Source organism: Perognathus longimembris, chromosome 1 (genome assembly GCF_023159225.1).
Source record: "Perognathus longimembris pacificus isolate PPM17 chromosome 1, ASM2315922v1, whole genome shotgun sequence".
NCBI classification, from domain to species: domain Eukaryota; kingdom Metazoa; phylum Chordata; class Mammalia; order Rodentia; family Heteromyidae; genus Perognathus; species Perognathus longimembris.
In genome coordinates, this window is record NC_063161.1 from 58122547 (window position 1) to 58147515 (window position 24969).

General features: G+C 37.8%; 1 protein-coding gene across 1 annotated transcript in view; it reads left to right on the top strand.

The window, feature by feature from the left end:
* Positions 1-24969, top strand: part of Nell2 (neural EGFL like 2) — a 328665-nt gene that overhangs the window by 184951 nt on the left and 118745 nt on the right. Inside the window, exon 13 of the mRNA XM_048350874.1 lies at positions 13408-13533. Within this exon, the coding sequence (XP_048206831.1) occupies positions 13408-13533 (126 nt within the window). The remainder of the gene's footprint in view (positions 1-13407; positions 13534-24969) is intronic.

Here is a 24969-nt window from a genome sequence, read left to right on the forward strand (position 1 = left end):
ATAATTTTTTTTTATGTCGGTTCTGGGGATGGAACTCAGTACCTGAGTGCTCTCCCTTAGCTTTTTACTCAACATTGACACTCTACCACTTGGGCCACAACTCTGCTTCTGGTTTTGGGGGGGTTCCTTGAAAATAAGTGTCTATAGACTTTTTTACACAGACTGGCTTTGAACTGCTGCCATCCTCAGATTTCAGCCTCTGGCACCCAGAAAGATTTTCTTGTGTGTTAAAAGTTCAAGATAAGCTGGTGGCTCATGCTTGTACTCCTAGCTACTCAAGAGGCTGAGACCTGAGGATCATGGTTCAAAGGCCAACCTGGGCAAGAAAGTCCATGAGACTCTTTTGTCTAAGTAACCACAAAATATCCAGAAGTTAAGCTATGTCTCAAGTAGTAGAACACAAGCCTTGAGGGACACAGCACTCAGGCCCTGAGTTCAAGCCTCAAGACTAGCATGCGAGCACACACGTGCGCACACACATGCACACGTGCACGCACACACACATTTGTATTTTCCAGAGCTCAGTTTTAATTTAGTTTTTTTCCACCTTATTTCTGCCATCTTCCTGAGTGTTGCTATATAACAAGCACTCTGACTTTAATTACCTTCTCTTTGTTTGACTCTCAAATTCTGCTGTCTTACCCTCCTCCTGCCTCCTAAGTGAATTCTAGGGCCAACCATATCACTTCTCTTGACAGTTCTCCTCAGATATGTCATAAACACTTCAGCATCAGCATATATAAAGACCTACTTTTCTGTGACCCAGTTTCCCCTTCCCTTAGTATAGACCCCTTCTGTTTGTTGAGGTATAAAGGAGGATGTCAATCTGGAGAATTTAGCTTCATATTCTACAAACATCCTATTGGTTCCAACTTTATAAGCAATTTTAGATTTCACATTTTTTGAAATCCCACATATTTCCTTCTGCATAATGCTATCATAAATCTAAGAACTGAAACCAAGTGAACTTCTTCCTACCATCCAGTTTTGCTCTTGATGATCTATCCTCTACCCTGCTATGCATTGAGTCTTAAATTGTTAGCCCATTTGTAGATGTGATATGCTAAAAAAAAAAAAGTCAATCAAACTTCAATAGATAACCACTGATCAAAGGAGAGCTCCAGGCTCTCACAGAGGTTGCAAGAATTCTACACAAAATAGTTCCTGCTTATTTCATTATACAAATTGTCTCCATTGCCAGCTTGAAATTCCCTTTCCTTTCCCATCTCACCTGAATAGCTTAACTTCTCCTTCAGTTTTGTGCTTAGATGTCACATTCTTAAATGTAGACTAGGTTGGAAGCCTCACTGTTACTGTCCTTATCAAACTTGCATTATACTTTTTTTATTTGTTGAAAGCCCAGGTGCGATATAGGCAAGTCAAATAATGCATCTATCTCATGTAAAACTATGCCACTGTTGTCTAGTTAGTAGGATGGATAGAGCAGGACATCAGAAATGATCATATGAGTAAAGATTACAATCATTTATTCCCCAACTTCTAAACATTCCACATCTCATCTTTCCTCACAGACATTATTTTATGATCTGCTCTCATCTTTGTCTCAACTTTTCTGTTTGTCTTCCTTGACGTTTTTGTTTAAATCAAGAGATATAGTCTATTAAGAATGTCAAGAAAAAGATTTTCACAGTCATCTAGACACCATAAGTAAGTTAAAAGAGTGAAAAGATAAAAAAGGAATAGAAAGAAAGTTAATGTGTTGCCACAGCACTCATTCTTCTCATAAAATGTGCCATCCAATCTATAATGAGTGGATGTACAAAATGAATGGAGCAAAATGTGGCCTTTATTTTGAGAAGTTGAAGGCAAATCATCTGTTCCAATCATATACACAGATGGATATAAATTTTATTTTAGATTGATTGATTGATTGATGGGGCTTGACTTTTGGCCTCACAAGTTTTCTTAGGGTTTTTTGTTATTGTTGTTATTGGTGTTGTTGTTCAAGACTAGCCTAACCCTACCACTTTAGCTCTACCTCCAGTTTAAGCCCTTTTCTGGGTTAATTGGAGGTCACAGTCTCTTGGATTTGTCTGCCCAGGCTGTCTTTGAGCCATGATCTTCAGATTTCAGTTTCCTGAGTAGCCAGGATCACAGGAGTGAATCACCAGCACCTGGAAGGCTATAACTTTCAATACACAAACATTCATCTTTGGTAAACATACTCATTGATGTCACTGACTTTAAAAACATATGATTGGAAATGGTGCTGTGGCTCAGAGTGGTCAAGCACTAGCCTTCCCATGACCCCCCCAAAAAAACACAAAAAAATAAAAACAACGACAACAAAAGCATTCTATGATTTCTGGCAGTGGTGTCATATTTTTAACTGATATTTTAATTTATTCTTTGCAGAATTTTTTTCACTGAACAGCCTACTTATACTTTCAAATTTTATAATTTTAAAAATACTCTTATCTTTCCAAATGTTATGCTTAAATCTCTTTCCAGAATTATGTTTCTCAGAACTTAGCCTATTTCCCAGTTTGTGAATTAAGTTATTGATCTCTTTGCCAACTTTTCCCAGTCAGTGTTTCACAGTAGCTGGGCCAAGATTTAGCAATAACCTAAGCTGATGTGTTTTATCAGCAATATGTGGAGTCTGTGCTGAGCTCCATGACTTCATTGATTTTATTGGTTTGGCAGAAAGCATTAGTATTCATTAACATGCTAATATAATCTCTTTACAGGGTAAAAATGAGTTAAATGCCATAGCCTTAGAAATACAGCAGACTTTAGAAAATAACAGCATTAGTGACATTGAAGGTGTAAGATGAGGATAGCTATTGGTGTGACAGAAGAACAGAGAAGATTGGGTGTTAGACTTGAGTTCCCACCAGCTCTGATTTTGGTCTGGAACTAAGTCTATAGGTCAAATAGAGCACTGATTTTTATCTGGGGTCTGGAGATTTTATTGATTGATGGTGGTTACCACTCATGAACTGTATAAATTTGTGCTTCTTCAAAATGCAGATGTGATTAGATTAATCTTCTCTGAATATCTTTTCCATGTCATATAACATAGAGTCTAATTCTTTAATGTGGCTCACAAAAGCTTTGCCACCACTTTAAATAGTCGCTAGCTTTTCTGTGCCTGTATTTTTGGTTATAAATCACTTGGTTTATGTTAGATTGTTTCTGAAGTTTCTCAGATTTAAGAATTTATGACTATTGAATAATGGTCAAGTCAGTATCAGATTTTAGGTATAAAAAAGAACTTAAGATTTATCAATTATCTATTTTAAAAAATAGACAAAATTAAGCCAAACTCACACCTGTAATCCTATCTACTCAGGAAGCTGAAATACAAATATCACAATTTGAAGCCATCCCAGGCAGACAATTTAAGAAGCTCATATGTCTAATTAACTAGTGGTATGATGCCAGCCTTGAGCAAAAAAGCTAAGCAAGAACATGAAGCCTTCAGTTCAAGATCCAGCACAAACAGAGAGAGGGGGAGTGTTGGGGTGGGTGAGCTCAATTGAAACTCCCCAGGAAAGAAAATTTGTTAAAGTATAAGAATCTTGGTTTACTTCTAAGTTTGGTGAAATATCCTAAAGAATAAGAAACTACTATAACTATATGAGTCATATTCTCTCTGTAAGAATTGCAAAATGTGAGGGCTGGTACTGATTTGAAAATTATTCTTTGATGATAAAATTGGAGTAGGAAGAGATCTGATATCTGTCAGGTTGGTAATAGAGCCAGGACAGGAATCCAACTTCTTTGTTCCCACTTTAGTGTTTTTCTACATACAAGACTTTCATTACAGGTAATAAGAAAGGTAATGGGACATGAATGTGAAAAGGAGACTGTCTAGGAGAGAATCAGGGAGGGGGTGGAGGAAAGGAAGGAATACTGAAGATCAAAGGATATGCTTCTACATCTATCTATCTATCTATCTATCTATCTATCTATCTACCTATCTGTGTTTATCATCTGTCTCAATATTTTTCTATATCTCTATCATCTCTATCTGTATCTATCTCTGTATATATCTATCATCAATCAGTAATTTACCCCTGTATCTATCTCTGTGTCTCTATTTATTTATACCATCTCTATCTCCGTATCTCCCTATCTCCCTATCTATCTATCTATCTCCCTATCTATCTATCTATCTATCTATCTATCTATCTATCTATCTATCTATCTATCTATCTATCTATCTGGCTGTCTGCCTGACTGCCTGTCTGTCTGTCTGCATGTCTGTCTGTCTATCATCTCTCTATTTGTATCTGTCAGTATTTCTATGTGTATATATCTATATGTATGTATACAAGAATACAGTGCAATGAAGCCAACCAGATGCTGCTTGTAAAAGTGGAAGAAGGGAAGGGAACAAATAGGAACATGATGGATGGGGTAAATTTGTTCAAAGTACTCTGTATACATCTATGACAGTATCACCATGAAACCTCTTCATATTACAAACTTATCTAAAATTTAACTAATTTTTAAAATGACTTTCATTAAGATGTGTTATGTTTGCCATTCACACAATAAATCCATGTCCAGGTAGATGAACAGACAGTATAATTTGTAATATAGTAGGATCACTGACAAGTTGAGCTTCAGGTTAGACCAATAGGATGCTTTCCTGCCTTTTTTCCTTTAGAGAAAAACTATGATTATTCACTGGGCACTGGTGTCTCGTGTCTCTAGCCCTAGCTACTCAGGAGGCTGAGATCTCAGGATCACATTTGAAAGCCAGCCTAGTCAGGAAAGTCAATGGGACTCTTATCTCCAATTAACTGCTATAAATGCCAGAACTGGAGCTATGGCTCACGTGGTAGAGTGCTACCCTGGAGAAAAAAAACCCAGGGACAGTACCTGAGGTCAAAGACTGGCATGCTCCAGTGCGTACATGAGCACATGCATGTACACACACACACACTATGAAGATTTATTAATTCATTCAAAAATGTTTAACAGTGCTCATATTGTGCTGGACAAGCTCTTTACCCTCCTGAATCTTTTTTTTTTTTTCTCAAATTTTTATTATCAAACTGACGTACAGAGAGGTTACAGTATCATACGTTGGGCATTGGATACATTTCTTGTACTGTTTGTTGCCTTGTCCCTCATGCCCCCCTCCCTTCCTCCCTTTCCCTCCCCCCCCCCAGGTGTTCAGTTCACTTACACCAAACAGTTTTGCAAGTATTGCTTTTGTAGTTATTTCTCTTTTTTTACCCTGTGTCTCTCGAATGTGGTATTCCCTTTGAATTTCCTACTTCCAATACCAGTAAACACGGTTTCCAATATACTCAGATAAGATTACAGAGATAGTGTAGGTACAAACATAGGAAGGTGATACAAAACATTATCAATAATAGAAACTACACATACACATAGGACGTTGAAAGTAGTTACAACTGTGATATATCACTTGTTTCCATAACATGGAGTTCATTTCAATTAGCATCATCTTATGTGTTTCTAAGGGTATAGCTATTGGGCCTTGTGATGCTCTGCTATGGCTTGCCTAAACCTGTACTAATTATTCCCAATAAGGGAGGCCATAGAGTCCATGTTTCTTTGGGTCTGGCTCACTTCACTTAGTATAACTTTTTCCAAGTCCTTCCATTTCCTTACAAATGGAACAATGTCATTCTTTCTGATAGAGGCATAAAATTCCATTGTGTAAATGTACCACATTTTCCTGATCCATTCATCTATGGATACCCTCCTGAATCTTACATCTAAATGGAAATAAATAGGTAAGGAGATGTATTAGTACATAATAGAATATTTTCATATGCTGATAAAAATATGGAGAGATTCAAGATGGAAAGACTACTTTAGATTTAGTAACCACCTAAACTCATATTGTTAGGAATTCATAAAGGGTCTTCTCACCTTGATCATACTTAAAAAAATTGTTTTTCCCAATTCTTCAGTTGTATCATCTAACCAATTCCTATGAGTGCACCACTCCCCAGCCTTCCAGGAACCCATTCTGCTAGGGATTTGACTGCAGTGCAAGTGGCTTCTTTATATTTGTTAGATATTCAAAGTGAATCCAAATTATGTCTTCTAATTCAGAACTGTGCACCCACTGCTTTCCTGTATAAACTCCAGTCAAACAGATCATTCACTGTTCTTTGGCATTTTATTATTTTACTGTCTCTGTGTGTATTCTAGACTAGTTCAAGTCTAGTGTCTGTTGTACTTTTGGCCATCACAGATAGACAACTACCTTCCATGACATCTCTTCCAATACTGTACAAGTCATTTAGTTCTATTTTTAATTTTTTGTACCAGTACTGAGGCTTGAACTTAGGGCCTGGGCACTCTCCTTGAGCTTTTTTTTTTTTTTTTTAACTCAAGGCTAGCACTCTCCCATAGCTGAGCCATAGCTCCACTTCTGGCATTTTTGTGGTTAATTGAAAACAAGAGTCACAGACTTTATTCCCAGGCTGGCTTTAAACTGGGATCCTCAAATTTCAGCCTCCTGGGTAGCCAGGATTGCAGGTGTGAACAGCAGTAACTTGGTTGTACAAGTCTGTCCTTCCTTCCTTCCTTCCTTCCTTCCTTCCTTCCTTCCTTCCTTCCTTCCTTCCTTCCTTCCTTCCTTCCTTCCTTCCTTCCTTTACCAGTCCTGGCTCTTGAACTCAGGGCCTGAGCACTGTCCCTGGCTACTTTTTTCTCAAGGCTAGCACTCTACCACTTGAGCCACAGTGCCACTTCCAGCTTTTTCTATATATGTGGTGCTGAGGAGTCGAACCCAGGGCTTTGTGCATGCTAGACAAGCACTTTACTGCTAAGCCACATTCCCAGCCCCCAAGTCTGTTATTTTAAAACCTACTTTAAAAATTCCACATCACTTCCCTCCTTACTATTGAAATTTCCTTGATTGTTCCCAGTCCTAGTCACCAACTTTTTTCTTTCTTTTTTTTTTTTTTTTGGCCAGTCCTGGGGCTTGGACTCTGGGCCTGAGCACTGTCCCTGGCTTCTTTTTGCTCAAGGCTAGCACTCTGCCACTTGAGCCACAGCGCCACTTCTGGCCATTTTCTGTATATGTGGTGCTGGGGAATCGAACCCAGGGCCTCATGTATATGAGGCAGGCACTCTTACCACTAGGCCATATCCCCAGCCCTACCAACTTTTTTCTGAATAGCATTCGTTGTAGGATTGATTGATTGACTTGTCTTTTTAATAATCATTGGACATATAGGATAGCTAAACAAGTTTTAGTTTCTTAATTTTATCATCACTTCTTCAGGTTATAGGGATATAGAAGAACTATCATTATTAATGCGAACAAGTTCTAATTTCTTAATTTTAAGTTCTTCAAGTTGTTGGGAGAACAGTTAAAAAGTTGTTTGTATTACTAAATATAAATCCTCCTATGTCCACATGAACAGGTGAATGGAACTTCATATTTTAAGAAAGGGCTCATTGCTTTCTCTGCATGCTCTGTGCATGTCTTTGTTATATACTATTCATAGCATTGTTCTTTTTCCATCATATTCTCCACTTATAGTCTGTCTTTGTTTCCTCATGCATTATTTGGAGCATAGTGCCTGTGCATTCTATACTCAATGAATGAATGAAATGAATAAGTGAATGAAAACAACTAGCTCTATCAAAGATAAGTATTTGCTTATATTATTTTAGGGAGAAGAGTAGGAAGAACTCTGTGTTTTCATGTTTCTGTATCAGGGCAAAAAAAGCAGTGAGATGCTGAGTCAGTAGTGATCCTGAAACCTGTCTGCTCATCTCACACTTCATTTTTAAGGAACTATAAACTTCTTTTTCAAAAATTTTTATTGTAACAGTGATGTACAGAGGGGTTATAGTTATATAAGTCAATGAGTACATTTCTTTTTGAATAGGGTCATCTATTCGTTCATTTTCTCCATTTTTCCCTCCTGACTCTCCCTCCTCCACAAGTTGTATAGTTCATTTTCACCATAATGTCTAGGGAACCACAAACTTCTAATGGAGGTTTAGCTCTCTAGAATGTATTTTGTAGTACGTTGACTTAAAACATGGAAAAATGCCTAAATGAGAAAATGATGGGGTCATCTATTTCTTGGATGTTAGCTTTTGAAGGCTTTCATTTTCTTTGTACTAAATTTTGGAAGGCACCTTAGGGATTGCATCATCTAGCAATGCATTTGCTCGAATCTCTACAGTATGCTCAGCTCCTGTTTGAAGGTTTCTATTTGGCATGCCATTGCAACTTTCTCTAGATCTTTCTCGTTAGCAGAAAGCTATCTCTAGGCAGTATCCATCCTTGGCACTATCTACTTGTGGTTATGATTCTTCCCACTAGAGCCGTCAACATATCACCAAAAACCTATGAAGTGATTTTTTTTGTTTTTTACATAGAAGACACTCGGTCAATGTGTAGAGAATTGAATTGACTTCTGAGAATTTGACTCATTTAACTTTCTGAGTTGAGACCTGGACCTGAAATACCCACTGGGCTAAATTTTAATGTGATTTTCCACCAGGTTACTTTTCAGTCATGCCATTCTTTTTTGTGCCTGTGAGACTGTATATGTAAATGGAAATGACATTTATTTAACTTTGCAATTTTGGTACATAAATGCAGCACTTTGTGCCATTCTCCCTCTAAAGATAGGGAATGATAAATCAAACAAGGCAAGTACAATCAGGTTTACAATGTTATGATGGTATTTGGGGAGTGTTTTACTTCTTTTTCCCTGGTGACACTGCTCTAAGTAATAGGCCTACCTCTGCACCTCTTCATTACAAATTCAAGATGTCTGTAAGATGCAGATCCCTGCAGTTCATAATAGGTTTCATAGTAAGTAGTATCCTTGTGGCGCACCAGTGGCTCATGTTCGTAATCCTACCTACTCAGGAGGCTGAGATCTTTGGATTGCCATTCAAAGTCACCTCAGGCAGGAGAGTCCATGAGCATCTTACCTTCAGTTAACTACCAGATAGAAGTGGAGCTGTGGATCAATTGGTAGAATGCTATTCATGAACAAAAGAGCTCAGGCCCAGGGTGTGAGCCCTGAGTTCAAGCCTCAAGATTGGCACAAAAACATGATAGCCTTGTTTTAGTGCCTTATGACCCTATATTGAATTTTATCTGACTTATGGTGGCTTTAAATGGAAGTGACTACCCAGAGTCAAACTGACTGAAGTATGGTATACAGGAGTATAGATTCTTGTTATGTAAATCCTTTCAACAATTTCCAAGAATCTTAAATACATATTGAGAAGGATGGCTACCTCACTAGTTTACAAGTTCAAGCCCAGGAGAGTCATCCCTCTGTGGCTCCACAAGGATTCTTACCTTTCTGCAGCACCCTCTTAGAAGGGCTGGGTGGCTTATCCATCCATCAAGAAGAGTCATTAGTCGGGCTGGGGATATGGCCTAGTGGCAAGAGTGCCTGCCTCGGATACACAAGGCCCTAGGTTCGATTCCCCAGCACCACATATACGGAAAACGGCCAGAAGCAGCGCTGTGGCTCAAGTGGCAGAGTGCTAGCCTTGAGTGGGAAGAAGCCAGGGACAGTGCTCAGGCCCTGAGTCCAAGGCCCAGGACTGGCGCAAAAAAAAAAAAAAGAAGAGTCATTAGTAATCCCATGCAATACCCATGATGACATTTAGACACTAGCAAATGAATTTTCATTACACTTTCCCCAGAGTGTATACAGTTTGACTTTTAGGATATAATCAAAAGTGATGTGTCACTTGTGCAAATATATGGAAGTAACATGGCATCATGAATGGAGTATGATTCTTAAAAAACAGATCATCTGAAGACAGTTCTTAAATAATTATCAACTGACCTTGAAGCAATTACTAATTAATTCTGTAGTATTGGCTGACTTCATAATGTCATAGATACCTTACAAGGTATTGTGAAGATAGAAATGATTTATGGTGTTATGATTTGAATATAGATGTCCACACAAGCTGATGGGGTCAACATTTGGTCCCTAACTCTAGGGAATGAAGGAAACCTCAGCCTGGAGGAAAGAAGCTCACTGGGGATGTGCTTTTGAATCTCTTTGTCTCTCACACACATACTCTCTCTCTCATTTCCTCTCTTCTGTCTCATTTCCTCTCTTCTTCCTCCTCTTATTTTCTCTTCTTTCTCCTCTCTCCTTTCTTCTCTCTCTCTTCCATGAACTAAGCTAAATCACCTCCTCCACACATTCCTGCCGTGGTTCAGATCAACAGCCAAGGAAGATGGGTTGAGATTTCTGTAACCATAAATCAAAGCAAATAATTCCCTCCTTTAAGACGTTTATGTCAGTTACTTTGTCACCGCGATGAAAAGTCTGGCTAGCACCGGCTCACCTATGTGTTCAGTGATTACTAACCTTGGTGGTTTATGAGATCAGGAGTCATTAGACAAGACTGTGACCCACATTTGGCTCCATTTTGTAAATAAAGTTTTATGGTATACTTCTGATCTCAGTCATTTATGTGTTGCCTGGGAAGTCCAAAGTCTAAAATAGTTTGTTTCTTAACAGAAAAATACATTAGACTTTTATTATGTACAATATATACTAAATTAGTAACATAGTTACATTATATATTTATAGTACTATATTATAGTAATATGTTAAATATATAAGTAATATATATTAGTAATAGATTAGTATGCATGTAATATGTAATATATAATACTTACCATACATGTACATATATGGTATATATTTATATTAGGAATATACAGTATATTAATATGTGATATATCATATATGTAATGTAATATATAAGACAAGCTTAATATATACGTGCCACATATTACCTATATGGTATATGTTAAATATATCATCTTGAATATAACTGTGGAACTGTTTATGGCATGAGGAGGAAGCAAGAAAAGGAAAGAGAATGATGGAGGACAAATAATATAGAAATATATAGTGTCTGTATATGAAGGTAGTATAAGAAAATGCTCTGAAAGCTGTTGAGCCATAAGGAGCTAGGGTTGCCAGGAAAGAGGATAATAGGTAATGATTTAGTGAGAAATAATCTGACTGAATTATAATACATTTATGTGTGTATTGCTATTGTAAAACCCACTCATACAAATAATGTATGGTTAAAAAGTGAATGAGAAAACTAATCATAGTTGGAAGAAAGTAAAATAAGCTATGCTGGCAGGTGGGTACCAGGATACCAGGATGAGGGAAGGTCAGTGGAGAGGGTGAAAATTTTGAAATTGTGTGTATGTGTGTGTGTGTGTGTGTGTGTGTGTGTGTGTGTGTGTGTGTGTGTGTGTGTGTACTAGGTTTCAGTTTAGTACTTGGGCACTGTCTCTTAGCATTTTTGCTCTAAGATGGTGCTTTATCACTTGAACCACAGCTCCACTTCTCCCTTTTTGCTAGTTAATTGGAGTTTAGAGTCACAGACTTTCCTTTCCAGGCTGGCTTCAAACTGTGACCCTCAGGTCTCAGTCTCCTGAGTAGAAAGTGTTATAGATTGGAGCCACTGGTGCCCAGCTGGAGGTATTTTAGTATACATGCCTGAAAACAGAATAATGAGACCTCCTGAAGTATATTTAAGGAGGGGAATGAGGGGGGAGAGATGGAAGGAGTGGATTTGATGTGGGTACATTGTGTATATGTATGGAAATGACACTAAATCTTCCCTGTACCTCTATTACGTGCTAACAACACACCTTAAAAGCAGAGAAGTGATGTGTATATGATGGAAACACTAAATCCCATGGGAGTTCTCACCGAGGACACGTGTAAACAGATTATTGAGGGGTGAAGTCCACTGGTGGACAAGCCAGCCTGCCGTGGACTCAGGGAGAGCAACAGGAGCAGTGTGATGAGCAAAGGTGAGAGCATGTCCCTCAGCCCATAGGTAGGAAGGAGTACAGGCTATCCAAAGCATGATGAAGCCCAGTGTGGCCAGCGTATAGAGGGGACAAGAGAGGAAGCTGAGGGCAGAAAGCTGACAGGACAGAGGCCATACTGGAAAGAGGCCTGCATGCAAAAGAATTTATTATGTGGACTGTGGAATCAAATAGAAAGTTGGATCTCTTTAGGCCTCTGTTTTCCCATTGATAAAATAAAGACTTAAGCCAAGTGTGCCAGTGGCTCATGCCTGTAATCCTAACTACTCTGGGGGCTGAGATCTGAGCATCATGAAGACAGCCCAAACAGGAAAGTCCATGAGACTCTGCTCTCTAACTGACAAGTGTAGCTGCAGTTCAAGTAGTAGAGCTCTAGCCTTAAGCACAAAAGCCTAAGGACAGCATCCAGGTCCTGAGTTCAAGCCCCAGTACCAGCACGTGATTGCACACACTCAATCTTTGCTCAGATGAGTGCTCAGAGCTCTACAATGCTAAACTATAACTTCCTGAGACCATGTGACTGATTTCTTTGGATACTTTCAGGACTGAGAGCACAGAAGGTGAAGGAAATAACATGTCTGTCACAGTGACTAGCCAACTAGCCCTCTTGTGTAGTTTGTCAGTTTTGTGATGATTGAATAAATCAGGTCAATATACTTTATGGAGTCATCACAGGAATTTGAGAAATCTGTCTGATCAAAGTGTAAAGCCCTTAGTGAAGAATATTACACAATGATGAAGCACCTGTGAAGTGTGCTCTGTTTCATGGAGAGGTGCTGTACAATGGGGACACTTTTATTGTCGGAATTCAAATTGTTCACGATTCATACTAGTGCTTTTTTATGGTTTCATATCTGTACGTTTTGTACTCAAAACTTGGGGTATGAATTTTACTATGTGAGATCTTCTGTGGGATATCTTATTTTGCCATTTTACAATGTTTCATCTAGATCATGTTTCTATATTATAATTTAATCTCTATTCAGGTACTTCCTAGGGGAGCTATCTCTAATCAACTATACAATTCAAACTCTGAGGTACACGGGACACTTCATTTGCCCCCTTCTATTTCGCCCCAAGTTTATGGAATAGCCAGAGAATCAACATAATATATGATAGGCTCTGGGACAGAATATTCTAAAGTGAAGGCCACCAAATCCCTACTTTGTAATTCATTTGATCAAATATAGATAAGTGGAGGTAATGAAGATTTCAGTAGGCATTTACAATGATAAGAGTTGAAATTGATAGTCATATTTGAAACTGCAGCAACATCTGTTAGAATAAAATAACACATATGGTAGCTACCATATGAACATGAAATTTTCCTGGACGGGTGGGGTTGGGAGAGGTTGGGGAAAATGAGGGAAGGGGTGACGTGGATCAAGATGCACAGTACTCACAAATAGATACGTTGAATTGAAATCTCTTTGTACAACTACCTAACAATGATAAAATTTAAAAATAAATGAGACATTTTGAATTCTTTCTGAAAGCACTGTTTAGTCAGTTACTGACCCTCCTTTCTCCCATTCTAGAATATTGGCCACTATTCACACCTGTCCTACTCCTTCTTACAGACATTGATGAGTGTGCTGAAGGGCGCCATTACTGTCGGGAAAACACCATGTGTGTCAACACCCCTGGCTCTTTCATGTGCATATGTAAAACTGGATACATCCGAATTGATGATTACTCCTGTACAGGTAAACACTGGCTATTTATGAAATAATACATTTCCATGACTCAAGTAGTTTTCTTTTTCTTTGTGTATATGCTGGTACTGTTGTTTGAATTCACATCCTGGGCCCTATCCCTGAGCTTTTGTCCCCAAGGCTAGTGCTCTACTACTTGAATTGCACCTGTACTTCTGGCCTTTTGCTGGTTAGAGATAAGATTCTCACGGACGTTTTTTCCACAGATCCTCATATCTCAGCCTCCTGAGTAGCTAAGATTACAGGTGTGAGCCACTAGTACCTAGATAGTCTCTGTCATTCTTTTCTTTTTTTAAATGTAAAATTGGATGAGTATGCTGTAAATATTATCACATGACAAAATGAGTCATTTCTTTTTTAATTCTGTAAACTATTCTAAAGAGATATTTAATGCTCTAGATATCTTCTATACTCCTTGACAGGAAGAGAAAAACTAAAGGATCAAATTGAGATTATAGTACATTTATACTTTAATAGTTTTATACTTAAATCTGTGTGAATTACAAAGAACAATCTCTCAATGATACTTCATTTATGTGATAGTAGATTTTTGAATAGCAGAATAATTACATAAATCATGTTATGTCTTTCAGAAACAGATTCTGTCATTTCTATGATATGAGAATATTAAGAAAATTGAGCTTCTTTATACCTTGAGGAAATACAGTTAAAGCATTATGTTGAAGTTTTCCATATTTTAGTTTCATGAAATGCCCTGTTCTTTAGCAATATGCCAAGCCCTCGTCAGGGAAGCCTGAATGTTAGTAATATCTGAGATGTGTTCTGGGATAATACAACCTATTCTGCTCAATTTGTGTGGGCTTCTGCACATACTATTTGTAAACAAGTGATTGTAGAAGAATAGATTGACAGATGTGAGATATAAGGACAGGTGAGTTGGGAACCAGACACACCTTTGCATTTCTATTTTCCCAAGTAGAAGGGACATAAACATTATATGTAAAAAAACATGTAGACTCATAAAACTTTGGTTAACTTGAAAGTCTCGTCATTTTAAACACTGACTTGAATTTTATGATGTTTATGAGACACAAGCTTTATGTAAATAATACTTAGAAGTTTTCAAGGAAAGGGACTTTATAATATTCCCTGGTAAAACAAAATGTGTATAAATCCTGTAACATGAAGTGTTTAAATTTTAGTAGGTGTTTGAATTAGTGTGTGCTTCTAGGTCTTCCTTATAGTGTTTATACTGTGTACTAATGAATACTCTCTGTGTCAGAGTAGAGGGAAGCATCTTCCTTCAAATTCAAATATACTATTTATATAAAAACAAAATGATGGAAATAAAAATGATTAGAAATAATTTTCCAACTTATAAGGAGTAACCAAAGATATCTTGCAAGTGGAGAAGCTCTTAATCTCTTAAACCTTTGTGCACTAGATGATTATGTGCTTTTTTTTCTTTACACAAAATTTAATCATTTTGCATGGCACCATGTCTTGAAAGAAGACTATAGAGACAGTGTTCAACATAACATAAAAATAATATAAAAGAATAAGTTTCAATACTTAAATGAAGAGTTGAATGCACAATTTACTGTACTATCGATATCAATAAGCCCAAGTTTTGGTTTTGTTGGGCTTTGACCTAGTCTTTCTATAAGATTATATACTATTTGAGCTCTCCATAGAGTCTATTATACCCTGGTTAAATCATCTGTAACCACTTGCATACTACTCAGTGTTTACTTACAGATTTGTAGGCACTTCCTAGCTACCACAAATGAGGGAAACCATTCGCCCTTTGTTTCTCTGGGTTTGGCTTATTTCACTTAATATAATTTTTCCAAATCTTTCCATTTCCTTATGAATGGTACAATATCATTTTTTCTAATAATGAGTAGAATTGTGAATTTTCTTGATCCATTTGTTCATCGAAGGATCTCTGGACTGATTCCATATCTTGGCTATGGTGACTTGGCTATGTTTCACTGTGGTGACCATGGTTGTACTGGTGGCTTTACTGTAACCTTGTTTATGTTCTATTGGATAAATGCCCAAGAGTGGGATTGCTGGGTCACTAGGTACTTCTGTGTTTAGTTTTTTGAGGAACCTCCATGAGTAGTTGAGCAAGCTTACATTCTCACCAAGTATGTTGGAGTTGGCTTTTGTCTAACTCCTCACCAGCATTTGTTGTTTGTTTTTTTTACAATGGACATTCTGACTGGGGTAAGGTGAAATCTCAGTATTGTTTGGACTTGCATTTCCTTTATGACCAGAGATGTTGAGCATTTCTTCATGTGCCTATTGGCCATTTTTACTTCTTATGAGAAGTCTCTCTGTAAGTCATCAGTCCATTTATTAATTGGGTTGTTATTTCTTTGAGGGTTTAATTTTTGAGGATTTAAATTTTTGAGCTCCAAATATATTCTGGATATTAGGCCCTTGTCTGAAGTATAGCTGGTAATAATTTTTTCCCATTTTGTGAGCTTTCTATTTAGCTTGTTGGCTATGTACTTTGCCATACAGAAACCTTTAAGTTTGATGTAATCCCATTTGTCAATTCAGCATCAGGAGTTGGGTACATCCAAGAGGGGGTTGGGGTCAGGAGCAGAGGGGAAGATGAATGAAGTGGGGGGAGGGAATGTAGTAAAAAATTCATTGTATATACTATAAAACTTAAGAAATATAAGGGACAAAGGGGTAGGTTGAAGGGAGGTGAGTGTTTAAGGGATGACCCTGATCAAGAGGCATGTATTCACAAACTACTTTGTTAAATGGTACCTCCTTTGTACAACTACTTGAAGATAATTTTTAAAATAAGTAATTTAAAAAAGCTTTTAGAGCAGCTGTGCAAGGTCATGGAAAAATTGTAGATTGCTGTTATGGAAAAAATTCTTTGATTTTATTTTGAAAAGGTTAAGGAATGAAGAATGAATTCTTATAAGATATAGACAGTTTCTAGTATCAAAAATGTATCAACATATAAATATGCAATTAACTGCAGAAAAATATCACAAAAAATGAAATACATTATATAATGAACTAGGATAAAATAGATTGTGGCAAAGCAGTAAAAACAGTCTGTGTTCATTTTTTTTAGAAATTACTGTGCCATGTTGCAATGTTTGTAGGATTTGCATTGGTCTTTGTTGGAGAATCATTCATATGTATTATATGTAAGTAAATTTAATAACTTGTGAAAAATAAGCCCATTGAAATTATAGTTAACAAAAAAGGATAAGTCTACATTTTAGAAAATATTTGAAGATCAGCTTGCAATTTTCGAGGGTCTGATGATTTTTTTGGTATTAGAGACTTAAACAAAGCTTTGGGCATGTTTCTGCTTCCTAGTGATCCTTTCAACTTTCCTTGCTTTCTTAAAAGATCACTTGAAATTTTAAGTAAGAGGACATGGCCTATAATTTGGCCTCGTGTTGTATAAAGAGTGTTTCTCCAGGGCAGAATATTTTTAAGAGGTTTATTTCTGGTTTGAGTCTGTTTGTTGTGTATAAATCCAACCATAGCAAATTCAATAGCTTAGCATTAAGACATTACAACATATCTTCTGCTCTGGTTTTGCCTCTGCCATTGCACTTTCAAATAAAATACCATAAATGAGATATTTTGACCACTTAAGGAGAATTGCCTTTAGGATTGCTAAGTATTTAATAATGTAAATGAATTATCCCATCGTAGGAATGCAGAGGAAGGCCAAAATCATATTAGGCTTAGCTGCTGAGGCTATAGCTTTTGTACTGAAGGTAGCAGAGCACTGCCCTTGCCCTGCTATGCCCTGCCGTGCCCTTCCTTTTCTTCCTTTCCCTATTTAGTAGAATTGCAGATAATTTGAATTAGATTTTTTCTATGATCATAAATCTTGAAAGCTAGAAGAATTCTTAAAAAGAATCTTCTTTGCACAATATATGCATTTAAAAATTAGGAGAAAAGATTATCTAGTTTAATCCTCTAACTCCCATAAATAAGGAAACTGAGACTCAGAGAGATTTATTGTCTTAGCCGTACTTATAGGTAGTGAGAGACAAAGGGAGCCAGAAGGTAAGCTTCCCTATTAGTAACTGCTATAATATTCATCATCTTGCCTAATTTGCAATCATACAAAAAATAAATACAGGGAAATGATTCATATTTTATGTAGAAACACATTATTCAATTTATTCTGTTCAGTAATTAGACTTTCTTATAGATTATTTTAGTTCATTAGCTTCAACTCTAAGAGGAATTTTCCTCTGCAGACATTACAGAAATGATTCTAAATCAGAAATTAGTAGATGAAACATAGATCACCATTTTCTGGGTCTGTGATTCTTTTTGTCTGTTTGTTTTTTCTATATAATGGGAATTGAACCTAAGCCTTGCATGCACTAGGCAAGCACCCACCACTGGGCCATAAATCTCAGGCCTTAATCTTGAGATCGTCATGCTAAATTTCTCAGGCTAGTCTTGAACTTCCTAGAGTAGCCCAAGAAGAACTGATAGAGATAGAGGAAGGAAAGGAGAAAAATGGAAAGAGAGAAATAGAAAGAGAAGGAAAAAAATGGAAATTGGAAAGGAAGGGGCCAAAAAGGAGAGATGAGGATATTGAGCACAGGAAAAGGAAAAGCAAAAGATTTTGGATTACATGAGACCAGACATTGGAAGCCCATTCTTTTTAGAATCTTTGCAAACAATAGTTTATTTTTATTTATAATAAGCTTTGTTATTTATCTGGACAGATGACTTTCTTGGTTCACTTATGTAAATATTAATCAAATTTGACAAATCTTTTTATTTATTTATTCACTCATTAATTCATTTATATGTTTATTTATTTATTTGCCAGTCCTTGGGCTTGAACTCAGGGCCTTAGCACTGTCCTGGGCTTCTTTTTGCTCAGGCTAGCACTCTTAATACTTGAACCACAGTGCCACTTCTGGCTTTTCCTGTTTATGTGGTACTTTTAAGAATTGAACCCAGGACTTTATGCTTGCTAGGCAAGCACTCTACCAGGAAGCCCTTGACAAATCTTCTTGAGTCCTATTGGTCTTCTTGTTAGGTGGGCTCTCTACTACTTGAGTCACACCCCTACTCTATGTTTTATGTAACAGATCAAGAATAAAAACAGGGCTGGGAATATGGCCTAGTGGTAAAGTGCTCGTCTTGTATACATGAAGCCTTGAGTTTGATTCCTCAGCACCATGTATACAGAAAAAACCAGAAGTTGTGCTGTGGCTCAAGTGGCCGAGTGCTAACCTTGAGCAAAAAGAAACCAGGGACAGTGCCCAGGCCCTGAGTTTCCAGCCCCAGGACTGGCAAAACAAACAAACAAACAAACAAAAAGAATAAAAACATCTCAAGAACCCAAGATGAAATCAGAATTTGGAATTCCCAAATGATAAACATCTGAGTGAGGAGGTGTGCATTTTAGGTCTTACTGATGTATTTCTCTCTTCTGATTATTGTGTAGAAAAGTAGTAATGATTCTTCTTTTATGTGGACAGGAGTGGAGAGGGATGGAAAAAGTCGTACCCAGCTTAGGAAACAAATTGATCCTTTAGGGCCTTGATTGTCAAACAAGCAGATTGACCTTTCCACATGCCCCAAGTTATGTAACAATATCTGGACTATTTGATGATCCCAGATGTGGGTGGGATTTGCTGTGGGCACCAGGTCAGGAATACTGCTGAACATCCTCTAGTATTTTCCTTGGCATAGCGATTATCTGGAAGAAATGACTTATTTCCCTGGGATCTTAACAGCAAGGCACTTTCTCTGGTTACTTTACAAAAGGCTCATTAATCTTCATACTTTAGAAGACATCTCACACAAGACAGCCCCACAGGATTATATAGCCTAAAAGTTCCGTAGTGCTAAAGTTGAGAAAGCCTAGTTTAGAATCACCCAGTCAAAGTTGTATGTAATATGCATACTTTCTTCTAACTTGTCCTGTTCTCCCAAAATTTCCTTTTAGGTCCTATGTTGAGAATGGTGCCTTTTCTCATGCCTTATGTACCCAGTGTCTTCCAATTTCCCTTTAGCCCCCCAAAGGAGCCATTGGCATGGAACAAACCCAATTGCCCACTCAGTTCTTCATTCTCCTTTCTCCTACCTCAAATCCAACCTCAGCTATCTTAGATAAATAATTTACTAAATTGAAGGCCTAAGCAAAGGCCACAGATGATGTCTCAGAGACCTCAAGTATAGTCTAGATGCCAGCTCAACATGCTTTCACTGAGTCACTACTTCTGCCATTCCAGGGTCTTCTGCGTTGTCTTTGGTTCATGTTGGTTATCTCAGGATGCCCATGGAATGTCTTAGCACAGGAATTCTACTAGAGACTTCATTTTTGTTGTTGTCAATCTGTTCTATTTTCTCTTCTGAAAGTACCTCACTTTTTACAGCACTTCACAGGCCTAGTGTTTACATTTTTTATATTGTTGTGGTTACTTCTTTTTTCTCCACATTGTCAATACAACTGAAGTTTTTTTTTTTTAATTGTCAAGCAGATATACAGAGGAGTTACAATTACATATGCAAGGCAGTGAGTTCATTTTTTGCCAAACTTGTTACCTCCTACCTCATTTTCCTCCTACCTTCCCTCCTCTCCAATTTCCCCTACCCCTAGTTGTACAGTTGGTTTACAACATATTGTCTTGTAAGTATCGCCGTTGCAGTGGTTCACCTTTTACCCTTTGTCTCACCATTTTGATGTTTCCCTTCCCTTCCCTGATTCAGATAAAGGTATATACAATAGCCAGGGTACCAAAAATCAGTTACAGTGACAACAGGAGTAAAACCATAAGGAAGAAAAACAAAAGAAAAAGGCATAATTTCACATATTATGTTGAAAATATCAACAATGATAAACCACTATTTCCATAACTTGGAGTTCATTTCGCTTAGCATCATCTTATGTGATCATATGTACATAGCTATTAAGGTACTGTGTTAATGTGCTAGGACTAGACTTGTACTAATTATTGCCAATGAGGGAAATCATAGTCTGTGTTTCTTTGTGTCTGGCTCACTTCACTTAGTATGATGTTTTCCAAGTCTTTCCTTTTCCATACAAATGGGACAATGTAATTTTTTTCTGATAGAAACATAGAATTCCATTGTGTATATATACCACAATTTCTTGATCCATTCATCTCCTGAGGGGCATCTGGGTTGGAACAAAAGAGTTTTTTGTTGTTGTTGTTATCACTAGCACCCTGTTTGTCAGGCTTGTTTAACTTGCTGGTTATAAAGTTAGAGGGATTTTATGACAGTACTAAGTTTCCTTCATTTTGCTTTATAACAGCTGATCTTATAGCATCTGATAGAATTCTGGATGCTTCTGTCAGGAACAGAAGGTCACAGGAAATAATTAACTGCTCGGAAAGTGAAGCAGAGATTTTAAGTTAGTTGCATGGCTTGTATACATGTGTACTTCCCTTAAACAGCTGCTATGTCTACTTTTTAAATTTTGTTATCAAGTGCTAGGGAAGGTAATGCACTTAAAAGTGTTTTAAAGAAATAATCTTTTGGGAGGACTTTGAGAGAGAGGGGGAGAAAGAGAGAGGGAGAGAGAGAGAGAGAGAGAGAGAGAGAGAGAGAGAGAGAGAGAACATGCGCTCAGCCTTCAACTCAGGGCCATGGCCCATCTCCCTTAGCTTTCTTCCTCAAGGCTGATTTTCTATACCTATGTTATGCTCATACTACTTCTTGGTGTTTATTTGGAGATAAGAAGCAAGTAAACACACTGAATGAGTAAAATAGACGAAGAACACTGGGATATGATAAATGATGTAGGACCTAGTCACTAATATACAGAGGCCAAAGGAGGCTATGCAAAGGCTTAATAGCTATGGACAGATGATCATACAAAATAATATTGTATGAAATGAACTTCAAGAAAAGCAAATGAGACATTGTTTAGTTGCCACTGTTTCTGTTTTTGCTTTCTTTTCCTTTTGTCTTGTTTGTTAGTTTGTTTGTACTTGGGAAGGTAAGAGAAGACACATAAAAGGTAGAACAATAACAAATCCAACAATGATACTCACTGGACACTACTTGGAAAAATGAAGTGGATATCTTATGGGTGGGGAGGGGAGGGAAAGAACCACAAGAGAGAATGACAGAAGGGTTGAAAAAGCATTGTACTGATTGTACCTCATTCATGAAACTGTAACCCCTCTGTATATCAACTATACAAATACAATTAAGAAAAAGTGTGTTCTAGAAAGAAAGAACCTTGCAGACTTTCTGCTTGGGCTAGCTTTGAATCTCAGTTCTCAGATCTTAGCCTCCTGAGTAGTTAGGATTAGAGGTGTGAGCCACCAACTTGGCTAATAACACTATTTTATAGACTCCAGCAATTTTTTTGTATGTATGAGAGTGGTGAGACTGGACAATGACTTCATTATCAGCTATCTAAAAATAGCCCTGGAACAAGAGAGAGAATGCATTGTGTTCCCCTGGATAAATAATGATCAAGAAATGGTGAAGGAAAAAATGATACTAAGACCCAGCAAGGACAGGGCTACGGGAATGCTTCCTCAGAGAACAGTGATGAGGAGGAAGTGAAAACAGACTTCCGTTGTAAAGTACCTTGGACATTTCATTCTTGTAAATGGCCTAGCCCAGAAGGAAAGTTTAATAAATGTTAACTGTTCTCATTATTACTGTTATTATTACGATTGGGCGAGCTAGCCACTTGAAGAACTGTTTGATTTCTCTGGGATCCCTTCCTGCTAGGCACTTCTCTCTGTTACTTTTAAATTGAGTCATTAATTTTCACAAAACAAATAGCTCTGTTGGAGCAGTGTTTCTTCAACTGTGCTTGCTATGTATCTGTTTAAGAAGCTACTCAGGAGGCTGAGATTTGAGAATCGTGGTTCAAAGCTGACCCAGGAAGGAAATTCTGTGGGACTCTTATCTCCAATTAAACACGAAAAAGCCAGATGTGGAGCTGTGGTTAAAATGGTAAAGTGCTGCCTTGAATGAAACAAGTAGGGGAGAGCACCCAGGCCCTGGGTTTGAGTCTTAGTACCTAAATGAAATTCCTGATTCCTCCTGTGTTCAACTACAACGCCAATATATTTAGAAATTCTCTTTTTGGTACCACAGTGTCCAAGCCCTGAGTTCAATCCCCAGCACTAGCATGAAAGGAAAGAATGAAGAAAAGGAAGGGGGGTTAGGGAATGCTGGTGCCACTGAAGAGCATTTTCCCTTGGAAGTGAGAAAAACTGGTTCCTTAAGATGATTTTCTGTAGGGCCCAGGAAAGGGAGGTTCCTCTTGTTGTGGAGACTGAGTACTGGGAAATGATGCGCCGGGGATGGATGGACGTGTGCAGGGTCCTCCAAGCATTCTCCCCTGCCCCAAGGAGAGAAGAGGGGAGGCAGGTCACTCCTCAGTCCGTGCAGCTTTTATGATCCTTGCTCCTTTTTATGTGGATTTCTTTTCTGAGGCATCTCTAGGCACAATTCAGACAATCCTACCATCTGTCTACTGGTTTCCATAATTATTGGAACAGATTTTTATGAACAACCATTCCACATTTTGTTTTCTCAGAATCAGCATTGCAAACTATATTAAAAAAACTATGGCTTTTGGGAGGAGAGAGGGGGGTATGAGGGACAAGGTAACAAACAGTACAAGAAATGTATCCAATGCCTAACGTATGAAACTGTAACCTCTCTGTACATAAGTTTGATAATAAAAATTTGAAAAAAAATCTATGGCTTTTGTCAATTGTCTTTTTTAAAAAACAAACAAACATGAAAAGCAGATAACTTTAGATTTTAAAATTACAAGTAGAGCCCCCCAAGCTAATAGATAGCTCACTCATTTTCCATAACTCATCATATATTATCATTATTAAGCTGTGTAGTTATTATTGAGTAATTTGAAAATATCAATATGATTACAACAGCAAAATAAAACTTGGAGCCCTGGGACTCAATAGAATTAATGATGAAAAGCGGTTTCTAAACCACTCATGGTTTCTAAGAGACTGTAACCTGAAATAACCCGGAAGGGGTAATGTTTAGGGAACTTGAGGTCATGTTTAGAAAACTTGGAGAGAACAGAAGTGAGAAGGCCAAGGCAATGTGCTTATCTCTTTTCAGAAACACATATGTGCACGCATATGATTAGCAGTCAACTTCAGAAAGGAGCAGGCTCAAAGGCCCAGGGAAGGTGGATTGCCTTTGGAAAGATGAAAAAAAGCTCGGAAGGAAGTCTGTGCTCTCTGAATCTGTCAAGGAGCAGAGGAGGCACAACAGCTCCAAAATCACAGCTTTAGGCTCATCGGAGCCTTTCTGCAATATACCAGCACAGCTGTTGTAGCCAGGTCCCACCTCCAGCCCAGCTGACTATGGTTTGCTCTTCCCAGATCCCTGTGTTGTGTGGCCCCTTTTCACTTAGATGATCAGCTCTGGCCCATTAGCAGGCCTCATCCACTGTACTTGGACTCTGTTAGTCAGTAAACCCTAGTTCACCTTTGTCCCAAATAGATGTATTATTTCAGTTACATTGCAAGATTTTCATGTGCATAGCACAGAGCTGAAAACTCACATGGGAGAATAGAAAGATTATCCATGCAGGAGTATAATAATAGCGGTGTCTTAGCAACAGTCACCTGTGGAGGACAGTCTTGCTGAAGCTGAAGTTCAGCAGATACCTTTCGTTTTCTGTCTTGATGGTTGTTGGCTTTGACATATTAGCAGGGATGAAAGTCTGACCTTCCTTGTGTATTCTCACTGTTCCAGTGCTCCGTGGAACCTCATGATGAGACTTCCTATTTTTGCTGCTCTCCTTTCCTCCCCTGCCCGGTGTCCTCTTCAGCATCATACTGCTAGAGCAGGGTGCTGTGTGGGAATAAGGACATAAACTTGAAAGGAACTTAGCAGGGCAAAGTTTACTTTCACAAAAGGGCATGCTACTAACAGGAACACAATATGCAAGTATGCTGGACAGGAAGTCTACTGACATCTTATCCCACTGCCCCTTGTTTTGTCTTTAAACCTCCATTCCCATATCTCAGCCTTCTGAGTAGTTAGGATTACAGGTATGAGCCATTGGTTCAGGGCTACCAGCAGTATTTCTTAAAACTATATTTGCATATGTATGTCCTTTAAATGCCACAGACAATATGATAATAGTAAAAACAAGACAGGAAATTGCTAAGTGGTCCACAGAGTCTCTCTCATTAATCTATCTAAATCAAAGCCTACCCTACTTCGTGGCCTATTTTTCTCTATGAGCATTTTGTGGCATTTTAGCTTGTAGAAAACAGCTCATTCAGGCTTCTTAGATTTGAGTCTTTATTCTCCTGTGTACTAGCTGTGGGATTCAGTAATTTACCTAACTCCTTAGCCTCAGCTTCTTTATTTTTTAAATGGAATATTATATATCATATATATGTGTGAGCAGATTATATACATACATAATATATAGTATACATATGTCTAATATAG